At 38.5% G+C, this 13,561-nt stretch overlaps 1 protein-coding gene across 19 annotated transcripts in view; it reads right to left on the bottom strand.

The window, feature by feature from the left end:
- Positions 1 to 13,561, bottom strand: part of lrrfip1a (leucine rich repeat (in FLII) interacting protein 1a) — a 109,337-nt gene that overhangs the window by 75,826 nt on the left and 19,950 nt on the right. For 5 of the 19 annotated variants that reach the window (XM_076985342.1, XM_076985341.1, XM_076985340.1 and 2 more), the window contains exons 3-9: positions 13,134 to 13,151; positions 12,934 to 12,990; positions 12,158 to 12,202; positions 9,991 to 10,041; positions 8,903 to 8,941; positions 8,651 to 8,716; positions 8,156 to 8,227 (exon numbers count right to left, since the gene is read on the bottom strand). The exons of 1 other annotated variant lie outside the window; for it this stretch is intronic. In XM_076985342.1, coding sequence (XP_076841457.1) covers positions 8,156 to 8,227; positions 8,651 to 8,716; positions 8,903 to 8,941; positions 9,991 to 10,041; positions 12,158 to 12,202; positions 12,934 to 12,990; positions 13,134 to 13,151 — 348 coding nt within the window. Of the gene's footprint in view, positions 1 to 6,235; positions 6,332 to 8,155; positions 8,228 to 8,650; positions 8,717 to 8,902; positions 8,942 to 9,374; positions 9,436 to 9,990; positions 10,042 to 12,157; positions 12,203 to 12,933; positions 12,991 to 13,133; positions 13,152 to 13,561 lie in introns of those variants that run through there. 13 more of the 19 variants (XM_076985330.1, XM_076985331.1, XM_076985323.1 and 10 more) reach the window with 13 other exon arrangements.

The raw sequence follows: 13,561 nt of genomic DNA, 5'->3' as shown, positions 1-13,561 counted from the left end.
TATGTCCGGGAACTTGGCTGATCAGCTGGACCGGGATCTGGCGAAGTGCAGGTGGTTTATATAATATGGGGCACCGTAGTTATATAAACTAGGGATGCAAATGATTAATCGACTTTCGATTAATTGTCGATTAAGACGTTACTCGATCAAAATGTATTAATCACGATTAATCATTAGAGAGCGCTCCTGTATTAACTTGAACAGAGCGTAAGAACGAGAGGTGAACACGTGTCGCGAAAGACCAGAGTGGAAAACAAAATGAAGCGGGCGAAAAGACGTGCGGTGTGGGACCATTTTGAAGCGTGTTCGGGAAACGAGGCAGAAACTGCGTAATCCAGAAAATCTCAAGGAGGGAAACTTTATTTTCCACGCAACTCAAACAACAGCACTGTTCTCTTCCCCTCCCCTGGCGCGCGCAGGCGCCGCTCTCCCAGAGTCACTTAAAGGGCCACGTGCCTGTCTGTTAGGGAACTCGCTGCGAGGAGTAGTAGTCGCTACAATTTCAACATTGTTAATTTAGGCTAAGAAGTCAAATGTTCTGTGTGTAATGCGGTATTGAAGTACAACAGTTCCACTAGCTCACTCAATTATCATTTGAACACCATGCATGCAGCTGTCCTGCATATCACCAGTGCACCTTGGTCAACCTAAAATCACAGCTACACTGGGAAGGCGAGCGTTTTCGAAGCTCGCTACAAAAAAATACGAGTGAGCTAAAAACAAAGCTATCTACTGCTACTACTGTAGCCCTTACAACAGATTGTTGGACGGCTCTAACAACAGAAAGTTACATTACCGTGACGTGCCACTACACTGACGAGAACTGGCAGCTAAAATCTGCAGTGCTGATTACGACGAACATGTCGGATAGACACACCGCTGACAGTTTAACTGACAAGCTCAATGATGTTGTGGAAACTTGGGCACTCTCCGGTCGCGTTACAGCATGTGTTCACTACAAAGCTAGAAACATTGTCCAAACATGGGCTCAATAATATTCTGTTTGGCTCTCTATTTAATTTCTTCTTTTTTTTAAACATTTTTTTTAATGTCTAATGTTTCAAATTGAACTGAGCCAGTCCTTAATTTATTCCTTTTTTAAAATGAAAGAATGTATTTTGATATACCATAAAAATTTCCTCATGCATAATTACTTGAGCAATATATAATATAATACAATATAATTATCATAATATAATATATACTTTTTGAACAAAGTGTTTTAACTACACTGCTCAAAAAATTAAAGGGAACACTTAAACAACACAATGTAACTCCAAGTCATCCACACTTCGTGTTCAGATAGGAAGCAACACTGATTGTGAATCAATTTCAACTGCTCTTGTGCAAATGGAACAGACAACAGGTAGAAATGAGAGATTTTCAACTGATTTCAAAGATTTTTATTAATTGAGATCTAGGATGTGTTATTTTAGTGTTCCCTTAATTTTTTTGAGCAGTATATTTAGCTGATATTTTTTAAAGCCCTATTGAAACACTGAAATTCAGGTGAAAAACGCCGCTTATCGATTAATCGAAAGTCGATCGATAAGATCAGTCAACTAACGATTAATGAATTAATCGATAATTTGCATCCCTAATATAAACAATTTATAATTATGTAATTATAATTAATAAATATAGCCGCAAGCGGCAATTGGCGGGTTCACACACGAATAGGCCTCTTGGCCTCAATAGGCAGAGGCCCAAAAGGTCCTTTAGACCCTAAATGTGAAAAGAAGCTATTTGAGTGGAAAAAAATGCACAAATAAATCAATGTGCAAAAAAAGGTTCAATTAGGGCACTAAAGGCCCAAAAGGATCAAAATAATGTGTATTGGGAAATTGAGTCAGATCACAGAACTAAATCACATGCTGAGATCAGCTTTGTGTGTGTTTGTGTGGTGTTTCATGTAATAGTTTTCAGTCAGTTCCGGAATATGGCCACTAGATGGAGCCCAAGTACTACCATACTGATATCTCATTAATCTCAGTAATGCAATATGACATTTTGGTGACTTAAAAGGTTAATTTCTGGTCAGGCAGTGTACTTTTTGTTATAAGATGCAATTGCAATGTTATAGAACTTATTGATCTGGATCATACAAGACCAATTACTTGTCTGTATTCTGCATAACAAGATTGCAGCATGAGTTTTTATGTTTTCTTAGGTTTTTGGGTACTGTAGCGCCCCCGACAGGCCAATTTGAACCAAACTTGGCATACCTCACAAGGACTTCAGGATATAAAAGCCTTTCAAATTGGGAGTTGATTGCATACATGGTTTATGAGTTATAGCAATATAGGTCATATATGGCATGGCCACAATGATATAATGGGAAAATGGACCAATCAGATAAATAAAAATCCAACATTTTTTAAATCAGTTTTTACCTACAGAGTCTACTGATTATGCTCATAGCAATTTTTCCATAATTGTATCAAATTCCTATGACTAGTTTGTAAATAGCTATTTTCAAACAATAGATGAATGTGACAAAAGTATGCATTTTTTAATAGGACTTGTAATTGCAAAGTTGTCAGGTCTACTGCAAGGAATAAAAAGAAACAAGTTGCATGTTCCTAAGTGAAAATTTGGAGGAGTTATGCATGATTTTCACAAATAGTGCCACCTAGTGGCCAAATGTTTTAAAACTGCACAGCATGACACATAGTCCTGAGATATGCACAGTGGTGAGGTTTCATGTTGTTTGGCCAATGGTAAGTCTGTCAAATGGCCAATTAATTCAAATAAAAATTAATTGGCTCATGGCGGCCATGTTTTTTGAGTGATGATGTCATCATTGTGTGTCTTGATATCACTTGGGCCCCTGATGATGCCTGTAAAGTTTTGGCTTGATGTGACTAATGGTTTCTGAGAAACAGTTTTTCCCATGTTATAGCGCCCCCTATTGGACAATCGTGGCCAGCTTTGACCAGTGACCTCCGAGTCATGTGCCCTAACAACTGTTAAAATTTTATGAAGATCCGTCAAAGCGTTGCTGAGTATTTCAGCGTTAACTCTAAACATGTAATTTTAATTGATTTTGGTCTTCTGCAAGCTAGAAGGATGATTGCTTTGTACTGGAAAAAACAGATATGCCTTCACAATCTGTATGGTTGAAAGAGATGACATCTTGTATTGTATTGGAACGGCTGACTTATATAAACAGAGGAAGGGCAGTAGAATTTGAAAAAATATGGCATCCCCTAGAAAATGTTTTGTTCTACACAAACATTGGAAAGTATTGCTTGAGTGCATTTTTTTTACTTATTTATTAATTTTATTTATTTTTAATAATAATTATTATTATTTTAATATCGGTTGTGCATTTATATCTTTACATCTATTGTTTGTATCTATTATAACAGGGGTGCCCACAACTTTTCAGCTTGCGAGCTACTTATAAGATGACCAAGTCAAAATGATCTACCTATTTATTTTTTAGCAGCGTGTGTCCGGGGGGGAGGGGGTTTTTTCCACTACTTTTTAATGTCATGCGATCTACCCACACTTCCTTCACGATCGACGTATTGGGCACCCTTGTATTATATGGTTATACGTTATTACTCAATCTAATTAATAGTTGTTTTATTGCATCTATATATTTGATAAAATTTCAATAAAAATATTATTTTAAAAAAACCTTTCACCTAAGAGCATGCAATACCTACAATCCTTTAATGTAGTTACAAAGAGGTGATTGAGGGTATTCTGCAAGGAATGAGACCGTCTACCTGTATATTGGACCCCATACCAACATTTCTCCTCTAATTATTCAGTCCCACAGTGCATCCAATCATCACTCAGTTTGTGAATCTCTCATTGCAGACTGGCCATATCACGTCTTCCCTTAAAACTGCTGTCATCCGTCCTACCCTTAAGAGGCCTTCACTAGACCTGGAAGTGCTTGGAAACTACAGGTCTATCTCCAACCTTCCTTTTTTGTTAAAGGTCCTAGAGAAGGCAGTTGCATTGCAACTTCAGAACCATCTCAACGGAAACAACATGTTTGAGAAGTTCCAACCCAGCTTTCGTCTAGCACACAGCACAGAAACCACCCTTCATAGGGTAACAAATGATCTACTAATGTCAACTGATACACCATCCCTGCTTATTCTTCTTGACCTAACAGTGGCTTTTTGATACAGAAGACACATTCCATCCTACTAGATCACCTCTATAACACCATTGGACTCTCTGGAACTACACTGCAGTGGTTTCAGTCCTACCTGGCTGACAGGACTGAATATGTTCTACTGGGTGGTTGTAAGTCCAGGCAACTTCTTGTCATGTGTGACGTTCCACAAATTATCAGTAAACATGGGTTGTCCTTTCATTGCTATGCAGACGATGCCCAAATTTATTTCAACACTGCACCAAGCTCCTCTGCAACCCTGTCACAACTTACTATATGTCTTGAGGATATACAGGCATGGATGAGCAGCAACTTCCTTCATCTCAACAGTGGTAAAACTGAGGCACTTGTTGGTACTCTTCCATATCCCAGTTTACTTTTGATGGTGAGATTATCACTCTCTCCTCCTCAGTCACTAATCTAGGGGTTCGATTTGATCCAGAGCTGACTTTTAATACTCACATAAAACATCTCTGCAAAAACTCATTTCACCACCTTTGGAACACAGCAAATCTTCATCCTCTTCTGACTCACAAAGATGAGTAACTTGTCCATGCCTTTATTTCCTCAAAGCTGGACTACTGCAACAGCCTTTTTACTGGGATTTCTGGCAAGGACATCCAGGCATTATAATATATTCAAAACAGTGCTGCCAGAATCTTAATGAGTGTCAGAAGTTATGAACACATCACCCCCATTCTAAAACCACTGCACTGGCTTCCTGTCTCATCCCGGATAAACTACAAAATCCTTTTGCTTATACAAATGTATTACTGCTCAAACCCCATCATACCTACAAGAACTTTTCACCCCCCAAACATCAATCCGCACCCTCAGATCATCAGGCAGCATGCTCCTCCATGTGCCCCCCACTAGGCTTCAAACTATGGTGGACTGAGCCTTTTGCTCAGCGGCACCATGACTCTGGAACTTTCTCCTCGTTCAGCTTAGGTCTGCATAGAACCAGGGCATTTTTAAAACTCTTCTTAAGACTCTTTTTAAAAAGGCACTGTTGTTGTTTACTGGATTGGGAGTTGAGGACAAGATGAGCTTAGGCATTGCCCCAGTACATGCAGAGAGACGTCTCTGTCTTTGCCAGTCGCCAGGATGGTTTGCGTGGCAAGAATTGAGTCCAGAAATTCTTCATCCTTTCTTATAGTGTAAGGTATGGATTATTTCCTGAAGTTCTGCGACCTTTGAGCCAGTTTGATACACTTGGACCATGTAGATGACGTGGCAGCGTGAGCCAGAATCGGAACCATCAGGCTTCCAGCCATGCTAGGCAGCATGCTAACAAGCATGCTAAGAGATCACTGACATCAGTGTGGCCACACACATCCCAACCACCAGCTTGCAAACCATGCCAGTCGACAGCTAACACATGCTAATAGGGTTGGCTATAATCAAAAGCACCAGGCACACAAGGCTCAAATATCCTAATTAAAATTCTCAAATGCAGCTATTAACACGCAGGGCAAGAAGTTCTGGCAGGTATTTCACAGCTCCCTTGCAGTGTCGAGGAACAATCAGACTGTCAGAATATAAAAAATGCTAAACAATCCTTTAGAGATTAATTAAAAAAGGTTACCTAGGAAAGTAATGCATAATGAATCCCTTTGTAAACTTGTAAAAATAACTTAAATAAATGAAAAAACTATACAGAACAAGCAGAGCTAGCAGAGAAGCATCTAAACAGCAAGAAAGCAGGAAGTGGTAGTCCAAATGCATAGCTAAAGTTAAAAACGAGAAAACTGCACCAGGACATGGATCATCAGCCTTGAAATCTACATTATTAGATTCAACTGTTCTCAAACAGAATGAGGTGATTTGTTTTTATTAAAGATATTTTATGCTTAAAAGATGCTACTGCAAAGTTTGTTTGAAATAACTTCTCAGCAAACAGCGAACGTCCCGGGAACGTTCGTGGACGTTCTTATTAGAGGTTTTTTATAACGTTTGTGATAGGACGTTCCTAGGCCATAACGGACGTTCCCAGCAGGTCCCCTCGAAGTCCTGGCGGAACGTTCCCAAAGACACATTCACAGGACGTTCGGTGACGTCCCCGTATAGTCGTTGAAATAACGTTATTTTTGTTACCTTTAGAGAACGTTTGAGGATGTCCGGACGTGGTCCCCCGACGGTTGTCATGGTGCATGCGCGAAAGGCAGTCAGCTGATTTCAATGTTTACATCACTAGAGTAAGGGATTTAGCAAGCGGGAATTTAAACACACGAGCCGTCTTCTCGCGACGTTAGCCAACATATGAATATTCTGACAGAAGCCGTTATTTTAAATTCAAGGTGAGTCACCTACATTTGATTAAAATATGGTTAGCTGGTAAATACCTTATCTTAGTAAATGTCTCTTCTGAGCGGCTAATGTATGAGGTGTTTTTTAATAAGCCCTCAGCTAACCCCTCTAAAACCCGATCAGCAAAATCAAACAGGTGTAGCCTACCAAAAACGGATGCCCATCTGTGGCTGGACATTAATTCTATGGTCATGGTTAGAGCCAATATCACTATGCTACGCTACCAAATGATAAAGTTATATGAATCACCACATTAAGACTTTAATAACAGTAAACAATAATAACTTTAGTAACGTTAACTGATGTTGATGGTCTCAGCCACAGATAACAACAGCCGACTATAGTGTTCACTAGCTAACATAAGTAGCTAGCTACATTAGCAAGCTAATGCCAACTATATATAGCTACCTAGCTAGGTTAGCATTTGTTAGATTTGAGTAGCTGCTGTTCTTCAGGCAAAACATTCAAATTTCTTCGTTTATCGAACACTTTATTATAACCAGAGGTCACAAAATGTTAACAAACCTGTATCTTTGTCTATTCTTTTAGGCATCACTCCAAGAAACGCGTGAAAAAGAGGCTTCAAACAGCGTCCAAAGTGCGCACATCAGACACAGATTTTTTTTCGCATTTAAAATAAAAAATTATAACTTGTTTACAGCCCATCACTTCTTGTGTGTTCACTTTTATTCCAAATACAATACCATGCTTTACTAAATCGATAAAATCGAAGTTGTTTTAGAAGTAACATAAGAAGTAGACCTAAACAATTTAACACACAAGAGACATTTAAAGGACGTTCCTTAAATGTCCGCTCATTGTCCTCTGGATGTTTCCAGGTGGTCCTACAAACGTCCTTTGTAACATCCACTGAACGTCCCCTGTAACATTTTGGCAACCCTACAAAAAAACGTCCAGAGGATGTTTGCAGTGTTGGTTCGCGGGACGTCCTCGGGACATTTTTTTGTTATCTGGGTTGCTTCACTACTTGTGAACTCAACTCAACTCAAACTATCCACAACAGACTAACACAAATTCACTCAGCAAACTTCAGTAAAATCAGTCAGCAAAATGTTCCTTAAAACTAGAAAAGCAAGATATGGTAAGAATATCTACTTGTAATTTCTTGGAATGCACAAATTGTGCTAATATTGTGCTTCATTTTTTTTTGGTTGGATCTAACATGACATCAGTGTCCATCCACTCAGCCTAGCAATGACAACTCCAACATTTAAGCTGTCCAACATATTTATAGCAACACACACTCCCATGTAACTAATACATTGGTAATGGTTTGCCCCTCAAATGCCATCTAGAAATAAGTGGTCTTATAGTCAGAAACTGACTGATTAATGGGATTTAAGACGTCTGCAAATTGTATGACAGACTACAAATGTACAGAGGGTAAATGTGTAGTGTGAATTAATACAATAAGCACCTAACAGTGCTTCAATTACCACCCATTCCTTCTTTTTGAAGAATAGTCCAATACTTTATTTCATATCTGTATGGTAACGTCCTAAAACATCCCAAAGACTGAAGTCCTGTGCAAATACATTGCCAAAGAACAAATTACGGGAGGCCACAATTGCATGCACCAAAAACAAAACCAAAATGCATTAAACTGCATTAGTGTGCAAATACACATTGCATGTTATCACTGGAAGTCAATGAAGATGGCTGTACTATCTGAAAGCAGCAGCTCACCAGGGCACTGGCACATACGGAGCTTGAGGATGTCCTGGAGCTTAAGCCCAGAACACCACTGTATTCAGACTGCTGGGAAGGAGTAAACACACATATAAGCATACAGATACACAGAGAGGCACACAAACCCACAAAACCAGCCCAGAACACCACTGTATTCAGACTACTGGAGAGGTGTAAACACAAATTTAAGCATAGAGATACACAGACAGGCACAGAAACCCACAAAGCCAGCCCAGTACACAGCTTGCAAACTACACAGCCCTTCTTTGAAGACTCAAGAATCTGGGAACATTCCCAAATACCTTTATAAATGAGAAAACTAAAAAATAATTGTCACATTCTCAGATACTCAATGTCACACACTCAATTTTCACTTTTGTATGTGAGAATCTGCTTTCAAACAATTTTTTGAAAAATACAATTCTAGAAAGAAATATTGGTCAGTAGTTTACACACAAGATTTGGGCATTGCTCATCATACATGCAACATACATTTCTTACAGCTTGAGTGCTGGAGCGCCAAGAGCTACTGTAGAAGCTGTCTTCATATAAAGAGCCCTAATAGGACAATATTGAAAGAACGTATGAGCACAGAGACAAAAACACTTTGAGGTCTGACAACAGTCTGAAGTTCTTTACAATATGTTTCACGGATTAGAAATTAGAAATCTATGACAATCATGCCAACTATGAATCATGTTAACCTTATGCTGGTATCCCAGCACATTTAATGCTACTACTAACCTGACTGGAAATTGTGCTGTAATCATCATAGCCATTACTCTGTGGGAAAGGTTAAAATCAGACGATGTTCAACATTACTGTCATCCCTTTACAGATTTAAAGTCCTCACTCTCACTACATTGATGGAGGACTGAAGCACACTAAAATGCCATTTTGCCTGCTGTATTTGTAAATGTAGCACTAACTATAGTTAGTTATATATAGTGTCTCTATATAGTTATATAGAGACACTATATTTGTCTCTACTATATTACTACATCACTACATTTCAAAATGTCTAATTCTACAAATGTTTCAATTACAAACAAACTCCTGCAGACTCCAGCATACTATAGCACGTTTGTTAATATTAACACAACATCAAACTCTAAACAAACAAGTTTACTAAACCCAATGAGTCAGTTAGTGAGTCATCATGGTAAGATCATACAGTCATCAGTATATGATAAATTTTTAATCAAATAATTCTTACCGCTCCATGTGCCCCCACCAGCCCCCACCGCATCCACATCCAAGTGCACAGATAAGCATTTCTACCATCAACACCATAAGTAACTTTTGCAACCTTTCTAATCATATAGCCTAATGATCAGTCATAAAATTTCACAAGTCAGTAAAACAGACATGCATTTGGAGAAATCATTGCTCATATGCAAACATCTTTCATTAAACACAGGTGAACAAAGATTCTGTCCTGTGCAAAGCTACCCATGAATGCCCAAAACTGTATAATTGTGTAATAATTTGGTTGTTTTATTGTTATAGTCTAGATGTAGCGCTGTAAGCATACCCTCAGAAAATGAATGAAGATAGACTTATATAGTGACTTTCAAGGAAAAATGCACAGGGAAGTCAATCCAGGATTGTTAAAGGGCTGCCCTGTGTGTTCCTTTTAAAGTCTTGGTCCTCCTAAGGTTTCTTCCTAATGCCTATATAGAATTACAACTCAATCTCCAATTGGCAATTTTCCTACTGTTGCTCTGGGTATAGCATTCATCGAGGGACAACACACAAGAAAGCACAAAATAGAGTCGCACACACAAGATAGAGTCGCCTGTCACTGTCACACAAATAAATTGGCCACTGACCCGCAGGCTGCTCCTGATTCTAACTGATATTTGCTCTTCATCATCCGAAACCTGCAAAAACAGACAGAAAGTCGCATTTGCCACTTGTATTCCACATACAAAAGCACTACCTCTACTTTAATTCTACTCTGTTCTCTAGGACAAAGTTATCACACCCAATCACCTCACCATATGCTTGGTGCTTTTCCTAAACTTTGGCCCAAGTTCTCTCTGATATATGTTATAACAATATAACATATATCAAAGTGCATACAATTTAATTAAACATATAAAGAAAAAAGGAATTGATTGAGTTTTTTAAGTTTGTATAAACATCTCGTATCAAGGTAATCTAACATATAATGACCTCCTCTTCTAATATCTTCTAACAAATTGTTCAATTTAAACTAACCATTTAAATGCTTAGTTTATACAGGATGTATTGTGTAGTTCTTTATGATCTGAGAGTTCTGTCCAACTCATAGCACTCCAGCATATCTATATGGTATGGTCCTACAACATTAACAAAGAGCTGAAATTATACTTTAAAGTCAACTGTGTAGTATAATAGTAGTCATAAATAAGACTTAAGGGTGATCTTTTCTTTTGCTCCTTGTGAGAACCATCAAACTGAAGCTGTTAAGAGGCCATTACAGTAATCAATACTGTTAGAAAAAAGAATGGATGAATTTCCCTAGATCTGGTTGTCAAGTCCAAAAATACAGTATATGTGTAACGTTTTCGACGGGCAGGCATGACGCAAGTGCAGGATTTAACTAATTTATTCAAATAATAAACACTACGTACGATATACAGAAACCAGGGAGAGAACCAGAAACAAGAGACGCAAAACAGAAAGAAACAATCAGCAACCAGACAATACTCATAGGGGGAAACACTTAACGAGAACCAATAATAAAATAGTTAAATAACGGAAACCGAACACAGCGCACACACACGAAACAAGGGAGCTACTGAACCAAAGATACGAGCAGGTTACACTGAAAAACATACTAAACAACTTCAAAAACCAGCGGAGAAACTATGAGGAGACACAAAGCACAAACCAAGACAGGAACTAGGGCATTAACCACACAAGTAACAGAAGAACACTAAGTTTTAACAGAGAAATGAAGGAGCTAACAGACACAGAAGACATACCACTAAGGAACGAAGACACCGGAGGCTGCTAAACACACAGAACATGAAAGTAACAGCGAGGGGGAGAGTAAAGCGAGCAGGGAGACCGGGGGAACGTACAAACAATGACCGACAAAGAGGAATGGGGCAGGGGAAACTAAATACACAGAAAACAGGGAGGAGAAACGAGACACAGGTGGAAATCCTAAGGATGTGGGTGTGACAGACAGAGGGGACTATGGCAACAGGGAAACAAGGCGGGACAAGGGAGGAGGGCGGAGTTGGGCGTGACAATATGCCTCTGATATAATAAGTCCAACAATCAAACCCTGAGTACTCTTCCAAAAATCATACCTTACAGTAATGAAAAACATTTAGAATATGTAGAACTGTTCCTTATAGTCCACCCCAATTCTCATGTCTGGTTTCAGAAGATGCCCTGATATTGAGCAATCTTAAGACTGATGCCTCCCCACAATGTCTTTAATTAATGTTAATTTTATTTTAAATGTGATTTGTTTGTGAGTGATCTAATATTGAGAGGAGTTAACTTGATCATCTCTGTGTATTATTCCAAAGGCTGTGTCTCATATTGTACATACTACAGGTTGGCCACATTTGCAGCATTTTTTCCATTATAGTGGATGATGATGGGAGAAGATCCTGCTGGCAATGGGGCAGAAACCTAAGCTGCCTTTCCTGTGATTCTGGAACTTCATTCTTTGTTTCAGCTTTAAGTGGTCTGATGAGGGCTGGCTGATGGGGAAAGCAACCAAAACTGCACTAAAAATACATTATGTACAATGTAATATTCTGAAAGGTATTCGTTTATATGTGGGAGAAATGGTTAACTACATCTTCAAAACTCAAATGTTTAGTGAAAACTGGTCCCAAAACCAAGGTGAAATGGTCAAATGGTTTCTGAACAAAAATAATAGATACAAAACTATAGATACAAAAATGACTTCCAATTAAGCATAGTCTTCGTGCTGAAGCACATAAAGAATAGCATAATGACTGGCAACAGAATGGAAAGGAAGATACTAACCGAGCCATGTCTCTGTGAGTGGCGTGTGTACCTCTCATTGTTCTCCTACAAAGCCAGGTGAAATGAAGATAAAAGCAGAGAGATAAAAATTTGTCAAATGTCTATAATATGAAAATAGAGAAAGTAAATGAACATAGCACAGCACAGAGCAGCCTTTGATACTGTTAAACTTGCAAAACATGCAGGTAATAACAGTGATATATGAAATGACAAGCGCCATATTTGTCAATTGTGATTTTTTCACCGCAATCAAAATTTGTCCTCCGCATTTACCCATCTGTGCAATTAGAAAACACACAAACACACACACTAGTGATTACTAGGGGGCTGTGGTGCACACATGCCCAGAGTGGTGGGCAGCCCTAGCCCGGCGCCCGGGGAGCAGTTGGGGTTAGGTGCCTTGCTCAAGGGCACCTCAGTCATGCTCTCAGGCCTGGGAATTGAACCTAGGGTTAGGGTTAAGACCAGTTCCCTACCATAGGACCATGACTGCCCCATATCTAACACACAGCAATGAAACTTATTCAGAAATGCTGTGTTATAACCTAAACTTACATACCCAAAACTACTCAGCTTTTTTATTTTTGATGTATAAGGTATATGAATAACAACATGCTATACAACCACATGTGCTAGTTATTGCATGCTCATCCTGTTATTCTAACTAGATACTAAAAGTGGAATAAAAAGAATAACCTTCAAGCATGCAAAGAGTACAACAGACAAGCAAGACATCAAAACACCAAATGAAAAATGTCCTCTGAAAGTCAAAATACCATCCATTGCTCAATGTCCCCCCATTTGTTGTCCAAGTTATCCAATCCATAGTATTTCTACACATGGGATAGAATGCAAGTTGAAAAGAAAACCCAGAGGAGGAAACTTTAGATAAGAAGTATTTATAAAATAATGTATTGTTAAATTTGGAATTACAATGACATTATAATTATGTTACAAGCAAATATTCTGAACCTACCTTCTGAACCTGATAAATCTATAGGAAGAATGGAAAGCAAAGGGGTCAGCAGAGAATTTGACAAGTGCAAGTGGAAAGAAAGCAAAATGAATGAATAGCAGAGAAAGTTGTGTGTGTGTCTGTGGTTAAAACTTACTTATCTCTTTTAATAACAAAACAAGCAGTATACTTAAACTATCAACCATCTAGTGTTGAATTAGATTTACTGCTGTACACAACACACAGCTTCAGATGGTTATACACCTATTCACATATAAAGAAGTTTGAGAACTGCTGATTTTGCAGTCAATAACCAAACAATACTATATTTATTGTTATGTTGCATCACTTGCTAATCAATGTAACGGAATCGCTTTTCATGAATTCTTCAGGTGTCTGTGAAATAATCAATTTCTGTTCAGCTGCACCATTTGCTATAATATTTCACG

This window comes from Brachyhypopomus gauderio, unplaced genomic scaffold (genome assembly GCF_052324685.1).
Source record: "Brachyhypopomus gauderio isolate BG-103 unplaced genomic scaffold, BGAUD_0.2 sc40, whole genome shotgun sequence".
Classification (NCBI taxonomy): Eukaryota; Metazoa; Chordata; class Actinopteri; order Gymnotiformes; family Hypopomidae; genus Brachyhypopomus; species Brachyhypopomus gauderio.
This window is presented reverse-complemented; position numbering and strand designations above follow the sequence as displayed.